At 42.6% G+C, this 9,163-nt stretch overlaps 1 protein-coding gene across 2 annotated transcripts in view; it reads right to left on the reverse strand.

The window, feature by feature from the left end:
* Positions 1 to 2,689, reverse strand: part of pah (phenylalanine hydroxylase) — a 90,812-nt gene extending 88,123 nt beyond the window's left edge. The window contains exon 1 of one of the 2 annotated variants that reach the window (XM_059652584.1): positions 2,377 to 2,689. In XM_059652584.1, coding sequence (XP_059508567.1) covers positions 2,377 to 2,418 — 42 coding nt within the window. In that variant the 5' untranslated portion in view covers positions 2,419 to 2,689. The remainder of the gene's footprint in view (positions 1 to 2,376) is intronic. The other variant, XM_048549293.2, reaches the window with a different exon arrangement.
* Positions 2,690 to 9,163: the final 6,474 nt, after the last annotated feature.

Raw genomic sequence — 9,163 nt, forward strand, 5'->3', positions numbered from 1 at the left:
TCTTATCATGGGCACTTTGGCCGAAATCAGTCATTCTTTGTTTGTTCTATCTAAATCCTTTATGATGTTAAACATCGCCATCACATCTCAACTGAAACAAGTGCTGAAGTAGGCCATTCAGCCCCTTGAGACTGTTCCACCGTTCAATAAGGTCAAGGCTAATCTGTTTGAGCTGATGTGATTGATTGCAATAATTGAAGTTAAGGGTGACCTTATAGAGGTTTATAAAATCATGATGGGCATGGATAGGGAGAATAGTGAAAGACTTTTTCCCAGGGTGGGGGTGTTGACAGCTAAAGTGCATAAGTTTAGATGAGAGGCGAAAGATATGAAAGGGACCTAAGGGGCAATTTTTTCACACAGTGTGGTGCCTGTATGGAATGAGGTGCCAGAGGAAGTGGTGGAGGCTGGTACAATTACAACATTTAAAAGGCATCTGGATGGGTTTATGAACAGGAGAGGGTTTAGAGCGATATGGGCCAAATGCTGGCAACTGGGAGTAGATTAACTTAGGATATCTGATTGGCATGAACAGGTTAGACTGAAAGGTCTGTTTTGGTGTTGTACAACTCAATCACTCTATGACTCTAATCTTTTCCTACGTCCGCTCCAAAGGTTTCGTGTCCTGTGTGAAGTGAGGCTGAGACACTTCATGTTTAGACATTTTCACCAAGGTCACAATTTTCTGAAGAAGGTTTATTCCAGAATGTGAATCTCTACAGATTTAATACCTGTTATGCTGGATCATTGTGTAATGTTTTCTTGTCTATTCCCCAATCTTTCACTCCAACATTAGTACCTGTGCCTTTAACTGTCTGGCCTTGAGCTCTGGAAATTCATCCTCCATCTCTCTGTTTCTTTCTCTCTCTTTCACAAAGCACATTAAAACCTGTCTCGTTGACCAAGCTTTTAAACATTTGCCTTAAACATTTCCCACTTGGGCTCAGTGTCAATTTGAATATGGATTATGCTCCTGTGCAGCACCTTTGGAGCTGATCGAGGATGATGTCTGATCATCAGATTTTTTAAAGTAACTGTTCCAGAGGTAGTCATCCAGGCTATCCAGTTCACAGCCATATCATTGCCCTTTCCTCAATTTCTTATAACCTTTAATGTCATTTGTTGTACTTCCTTCATTTGATGTCTAGGTAGTCTGTGCCCTGTATTGTTAATTCTTTTAAATTTTAATTTATTGGGAGCAGAGGTTCTAACTCAACAGAGCTTGTACAGACTCAATGGACTGAACAACTTCCTTTTGCGTTGTACTAGTTCAAGATTCCATAATTAAATGCAGGAAATATTCATTTCCCTGCCTAAAGTTTGAAACATGAAAGATTAATTTGAAGAAGTCCCCCCAAACAGAAATCCCAGAAGATATTGAACTTGTACAACACACATGTTAGTCCTCAGATGGAGTATTGTGTCCAGTTGTGGGTGTCACATTATAGGAAAGATGTGAATGCATTGGACAGAGTGTAGAGTGATTTACAAGAATGGTTCCAGAAGTGAGAAACTTCAGCAATGAGGATTGATTGAAGAAATTGGGGGTGTTCTCCATGGAGAGAAGGTTTGAAAGGAGATTTGACTGAGGTTTTTAAAGTCATGAATGTGCCGGACGGAGTAGAGAGGAAGAAACTATTCCCACATGCAAAAGGAATAAGACTGAGAGCATAAATTTAAAGTGAGATGCAAACAAAGCAAATGTGATGTAAGACAGTGACTGGTTACGGTATAGAATGCACTAACTGGAAAACTGATGAAGGCAGGTTCAACTAAAGCATTCAAGAAGGTGTTGGATCAGTATTTGGGTAGAAGTAGTGTGCAAGGGAATGGGGAAAGGCAGGAGTTTGGCACTAAGTAATTGAGCTAATGCAGGTATGATGGGATAAATAGCCTCTTCTGTGCCATAACAATCCAGTGACTGTGTGAAGTCACTGCTTTTATAACCTCCTGGTATTGCTGTCCACTGATTTGAACAAATTGCATAATTTGACAGGGCGTGAAATGAGCTTGGCACCCAATCTCCTGCATTTCTATATGTGTAGGCTACATTCATGCTGTCCCCAGTGACTTCCTTCATTATTCAAGCAGCAGTAATATCTGCCTCTCTACCAAAGAAGGCATAAGGAAGGGGAAAGGAGATTAAGACAGCAAGTACACAGCCCACTGTTCTACTTCTATAAAGACAAGCCCTTGACAGGCTGCCCAGCTATGCCTGTGCCTTACTTCAAACCACTAGCAATCTCAGACATTTAAAGAGCTAAAGTTTTGTGTGCGCGAGAGGGTCCGATGAAATAAAAATGACAGAATGGTAAAGAAGACGAATCCACCAGCACACAATTCCATTTCAATTTGAATTACCAGTTTAGTGATTACCTTAGCATTCTCAGCACTTTTCCTCTGAAATGCAACATCCATGGCCGAGGGTTTCTTCAGAACGCTGATGCTTTATTTGCCTGAGGTTTGAGAGTTGTTTCAGTTCAAGCAGAATGCACTTCTCACTCCAACAACCCCAGCAATGTTGACTGTCCGTCAGTAACTCAGGACAGGGATCTTTGGCCTTGCTTCTCATTGGTAAATTTAATGTGTGTTAGGGACACACCTCTGTCACGTAGTTAGTAAGTCGATCACCACAATGATTTATCCTTTCTCATTTGCAGTACTGGCTTAAATATGTTGTTTCTCTACCCCTAACACTGACAATGCCTTCAATCCTGTACTGTACCACAGTACTCTATTTATTAGGATTTAGATATGGAATTTATGTTAGTATCCTAATGCTCTTACTTACAAACTGATAGGAAGAGCCTGACTGGATTTCTTCAACAGACTGATGGCGTACGTTGCCTCCTGGCCTTGCAACATTCCAATTTTAAAATGCTTATCATTGTTTCTCACTCCTCCCCATCACTGCAATCTTAAAGTATTGCAAGCCTCCCAAACCTTTCCAGAGGGTTGGTGGGGGGAGGTGAATTTAAACTAAATGTAACAATAGTTAATTAGTAAGGGATAAGGGGTAGCTGTCAGAGTTGGGACTAACAACCCAGTCTTGTCCAGAATGACAAACACATCAAAATAAAGACTGATCGCCAACAAACTGGGGAAAGCTCCATTATTCTGTAGATGTTCGTCTGTCTTTGTCATCCTTTGGTTCCTACTTCTAATCACTGTACGATTACCGATGTGTTTTCAATTGCCTGGACCCCAAGCTGTCAAGGTGTTTATCTTGCACTCATTAGGTCATTTCACAAGAATAAAAATTCACTGCTGAATATCAACATTTATATTGCATTGGAGGAGGGTGCTGATTGTTTGAAAAGTGGACTCTGATTGGTCAGAGACATTGCTATGGAAAATGTACCCATTAATACCAATTGGCATTTAATATTCAGACTTTGTTCGATTTTAGACAAGGCAGGTTAATTTTGATTGGCCACGGCATTGTCTTGAGAAATGAAACAGCCAATTACTGTCAACTATTTTATTGAGTTGAAACAGGAGCACTCTAGGTACACGTCCTTCGCATCTGCCCATGACAGTACGAGTAAGAGTGACCATGGCACAGTCCTTGTGGAGACAAAGTCCCTCTTTTACATTGAGAATACCTGCCATCTTGTTGTGTGAAGCTATCACCATGCTAAATGGGGAAAACTTTGAACAGATCCAGCCATTCACCACTCCTCAGATACTGGGGTGTTCAGATTTTTTTGGGGTTCTGATTTTTGGGGCATTGGGACTGGTTCTGGGGGAGGTGGAGCTATTACAAATCAGACGGTCTACCCCTGGGCAGCACTGGAACCAATGTCCCTCGGGCTACTTTTGCTAACGCTGTTGGGGAGGGTTTAAACTAATGTGGCAGGGGGATGGGAACCAAATGAGGATGTTAGTGGACAGTAAGGAAGTAGTAACTAAAGCCTGAAAGGAACTAGACAATGAAGTCAGTGTGACTGAGGGGAAGAGTAGGCTGAGAGCAGATGATGAACACAAAGGGACAGGTGGTCTGAGGTGCATTTGTTTTAATGTGAGAAGTGTAGTAGGTAAGGTAGATGAACTTAGGTCTTGGGTCAGTACCTGATAGTATGATTTTGTTGCTATGAGACTTTGTTGATGGAAGGGCAAGACTGGCAACAAAATATCCCAGGATATAGATGCTTCAGGTGGGATAGAGAGGGAGGTAATGGGGGTGGAGGAGTTGAATTACTGGTCAAAGAGGATATCACAGCTGTGCTGAAGGAGGGCACTATGGAGGACTCGAGCAGTGAGTCAATACAGGCAGAGCTCAGAAATAGGAAGAGTGTGATAATAATGTTGGGGCTGTACTACAGACCTCCCAACAGTGAGCAAGAGATAGAGGCACAAATATATAAACAGATTATGGAAAGGTGTAGGAGCAACAGCGTGGTGGTGATGGGAGATTTTAATTTTTCCAACATTGACTGGGATTCACTTAGTGTTAGGGGTTTAGATGGAGCAGAATTCGTAAGGAGAATCCAGGAGGGTTTTCTTGAGCAGTATGTAAATAGTCCAACTCGGGAAGGGGCCATACTGGACCTGGTGTTGGGAAATGAGCCCAGCCAATTTCAATAGGGGACTACTTTGGGAATAGTGATCACAATTCCATAAGTTTTAGAATACTGATGGACAAAGACGAGAGTGGTCCTAAAGGAAGAGTGCTGAATTGGGGGAAGGCTAACTATAGCAAGATTCGACAGAAGCTGGGGAATGTGGATTGGGAGCAGCTGTTTGACGGCAAATCCACATTTGATATATGGGAAGCTAGTAAAGAGAGGTTGATTAGAGTGCAGGACAGACATGTCCCTGTGAAAATGAGGGATAGAAAGGGCAAGATTAGGGAACCATGGGTGACTGGTGAAATTGTGAGAATAGCCAAGAGGAAAACGGAAGCATACATAAGGTCTAGGTGACTGAAAACAGACGAAGCTACGAAAGAATATCAGGAAAGTAGGATCAATCTGAAACAAAGAGTTAAGAGGGCTAAAAGGGGTCATGAAATATCTTTAGCAAACATGGTTAAGGAAAATCCCAAAGCCTTTTATTCATATATAAAGAGCAAGAGGGTAATTAGAGAAAGGATTGGCCCACTCAAGGACAAAGGAGGGAAATCAGAGAAAATGACTGAGATTCTTAATGAGTACTTTGCGTTGATATTCACTGAGGAGAGAGACATGATGGATGTTGAGGTTAGCGATAGATGTTTATTTACTCTAGGTCAAGTCAGCATAAGGAGGGCGGGAAGTGTTGGGTATTCTAAAAGGCTTTAGGGTGGACAAGTCCCCAGGTGCAGATGAGATCTATCCCAGGTTACTGAGGGAAACGAGAGAAGAAATAACTGGGGCCTTTATAGATATCTTTGCAGCATCTGTGAGCATGGGTGAGGTCCTGGAGGACTGGAGAATTGCTAATGTTGTCCCCTGGTTTAAGAAGGGTAGCAAAGATAATCCAGGTAATTATAGACCAGTGAGCCTGATGTCAGTGGTGGGGAAGCTGCTGGAGAAGATACTGAGAGATAGGATCTATTTACATTTGGAAGAAAATGGGCTTATTAATGATAGGCAGCATGGTTTTGTGCAGGGAAGGTCATGTCTTACCAACTTGATAGAATTCTTTGAGGAAGTGACAAAGTTGACAGATGAGGGGAAGGGCTGTAGATGTCATATACATGGACTTTAGTAAGGCATTTGATAAGGTAGGCTGATGGAAAAAGTGAAGTTGCATGGGGTCTAGGGTGTACTAACTAGATGGATACAGAACTGGCTGGGCATCAGGAGACAGACAGTCATTGTGAAAGGGAGTTTCTCAAAATGGAGAACTGTGACCAGTAGTGTTCTACAGGGATCCGTGTTGGGATCACTGTTGTTTGTGATATACATAAATGATCTGGAGGAAGGTATAGATGGTCTGATTAGCAAGTTTGCAGATAACACTAAGATTGCTGGGAAGAGCAGCTAGTGAAGGGGACTGTCAGAGAATACAGCATAATATAGATAGATTGGAGAGTTGGGTGGAGAAATCGCAGATGGAGTTCAATCCAGGCAAATGTGAGGTGATGCATTTTGGAAGATCCAATTCAAGAGTGAACTGTACGATAAATAGAAAAACCCTGGGGAAAATTGATGCACAGAGAGACCTGGGTGTTTAGGCCCATTGTACCCTGAAGGTAGCAATGCAGGTCGATAGAGTGGTCAAGAAGGCATACGGCATGCTTTCATTCATCGGACGGGGCATTGAGTACATGAGTTGGCGGATCATGTTACAGTTGTATAGGATTTTGGTTCGACCACATTTGGAATGCTGCGTACAATTCTGGTCGCCACATTACCAAAAGGATGTAGATGCTTTGGAGAGGGCACAGAGGATGTTCACCAGGATGTTGTCTGGTATGGAGGGCGCTAACTATGAAGAGAGGTTGAGTAGATTAGGATTATTCATATTAGGAAGATGGAGGTTGAGGGGGGATCTGATTGAGGTCTACAAAATCATGAGGGGTATAGACAAAGTGGATAACAAGCTTTTTCCCAGAGTGGGGAACTCAATTACTAGGGGTCATGATTTCAAGGTGACAGGGGAAAAGTTTAAGGGAGATATGAGTCGAAAGTTCTTTACGCAGAAGGTGGTGGGTGCCTGGAACGCATTGCCAGTGGAGGTGGTAGAGGTGGGCACCATAGAATCATTTAAGATGTATCTAGACAGATACATGAATGGGCAGGGAGCAGAGGGATACCGATCCTTGGAAAATAGGTGACAGGTTTAGGTAGAGGATCTGGATCGGTGCCTATTCCTGCACTGCATTTTTCTTTGTTCTTTGTTATTTGAAGCAGCACATGTTTAAATCCAACAAGATCTGCGAACAAGTGGCAGGTAATATTTATACCACACAAATGCCAGGGCTATGACTTGGTTAAAATTTAATAAAACCTGGCTGTTAACTGTCAATCAGTCTAATCACAGTCCCTTGACAGTCAATCTCCCTCTATCAACACCATGGGGATTATCATTAACCAGAAGCTCAACTGGACTCATCACAAAAACATAATGGATGTAAGAGCACATTAATGGTCATTAACAAATAAATAAAAGAATATTTCAGCTAGTAACTCACCTTCTGACTCCTCAAATAAAAATCGAAAGAACTGTGGCTGTTGATCCTGACTCCCCAAAGCTTTTCCACCATCTACAAGGCACAACTCAGGAGAGTGATGGAATACTCCCCACTTTCTTAGATGGGTGCAGCCCCAACAACACTCATCCAGGACAAAGCAACCCACTTTATTGGCGTTACATCCACAAGCATCCATTCCCTCCACCACCGACATTCAGTAGTAGCAGTGTGTACTATCTAGAGATTCACTGTAGAAATTCACTGAAGATCCACAGACAGCACCTTCCAAACCCACGATCACTTCCATCTAGAAGGACAAAAGCAGCAAATACTTGGGAATGCCACCCCTTGCAAGTTCCCTTGCAAGAGGTTGAGTAGGAGCTTGAGTGGATTAGGGTTATTTACAATTGAAAGACAGAGGTTGAGGGGGGACCTGATTGAGGTCTACAAAATCATGAGGGGTATAGACAGAGTGGATAACAAGCTTTTTCCCAGAGTGGGGGACTCAATTACTAGGGGTCATGATTTCAAGGTGACAGGGGAAAAGTTTAAGGGAGATATGAGTCGAAAGTTCTTTATGCAGAAGGTGGTGGGTGCCTGGAACACGTTGCCAGCGGAGGTGGTAGAGGTGGGCACCATAGTATCAATTAAGATGTATCTAGACAGATACACGAATGGGCAGGGAGCAGAGGGATACAGATCCTTGGAAAATGGGTGACAGGTTTAGATAGAGGATCTGGATCGATGCAGGCTTGAAGGGCCGAAGGGCCTATTCCTGACCCTCCAAGTCACTCACCATCCTGACTTGGAAATATATCGCCGTTCCTTCACTGTCGCTGTGTCAAAATCCTGGAATTCCCTCCTTATTTGCATTGTAAGTCAACCCACAGCAGGTGGATTGCAGTGGTTCAAGAAAGCAGCTCACCACCATCTTCTCAAGGACAATAAATTCTCGACAGCTACACTCACACCCACTCTCCACCAATAAATAAATAAAACTACGATTGGTCAGGGCATTGTCTTAAAACATAAATCAGTGAATTACCGTCAATTATTTTACTGAGTTGAATTCTGGATACATGTTCTTCCTGTTTGCAAAAAAAAGGGCTTTGTCTGTTAATATATGTAGCTTTCAGCACACACCAGTCCACCATGTTGCACGTGTGGCTGGCACTTAATTAGCAGTCATCAAAATTCTTCGCACATTATGCAGCAACAGATGAAACTACTTCACACTGCTACTATGTACTAACAACACAAGTAGTGTTCACCACCAACTCATGCCTCTGTCAAGCCAAAGGACATTCTGCTTATCATACCAGTGAGTATGCCAGGTATGTAGATGGACGGTGTCAAACAGCTAATCCCTTCGGCTGTTTGCAGCCAGCAAGATACTGACTATATATGACTGTAGCCTGATTGTACACAACTTACTACATGGTGACCAACATTGGCTGCAATTGAACAACACTTGCTAGCTAATCCTAAATGTGTGAGGAGTTATACTGATGACCAATTTAAGACTGTTAAAACTGCGTTCACAGTTCAGTGTATTTATGTATACTGGAAGCCATAAATATTAATACACAGGGCCCTGTCAATCAGCATTAATTACCTTCCCTATTACCTGCTGAACTTCTACTTTGTAGGATATGATTTTCTTTCATTAAGTCATGTTGAATCGGCTCAATCATGTTATGCACCTGTAAATGCACTGCTATGACATCCTATATAATAGACACTAACATTTCCCCGATGACAAAAGTTAAGCCAACTGGCCTCTAGTTACATGTATAAAAACTGAAACAATGGAAGATGCTGTAAATCAGTTACAAAAACAGAGCTTGGTGGAAAAGCTCAGCAGATCTGGTGGCATCAGCAGATCTGGTGAAGAAAAGTCAGAATTAATGTTTTGGGTCCAGTGACCCGGAGCTCCCAGAGGAAACCCACACAGATACGGGGAGAATGCGCAAACTCCTCACCAACGGTTGCCCGAGGCTGGAATTAAACCCGGGTCCCTGGCACCAGATGGCAGCAGTGCTA

This window comes from Stegostoma tigrinum, chromosome 18 (assembly GCF_030684315.1).
Source record: "Stegostoma tigrinum isolate sSteTig4 chromosome 18, sSteTig4.hap1, whole genome shotgun sequence".
In the NCBI taxonomy this organism is placed as follows: domain Eukaryota; kingdom Metazoa; phylum Chordata; class Chondrichthyes; order Orectolobiformes; family Stegostomatidae; genus Stegostoma; species Stegostoma tigrinum.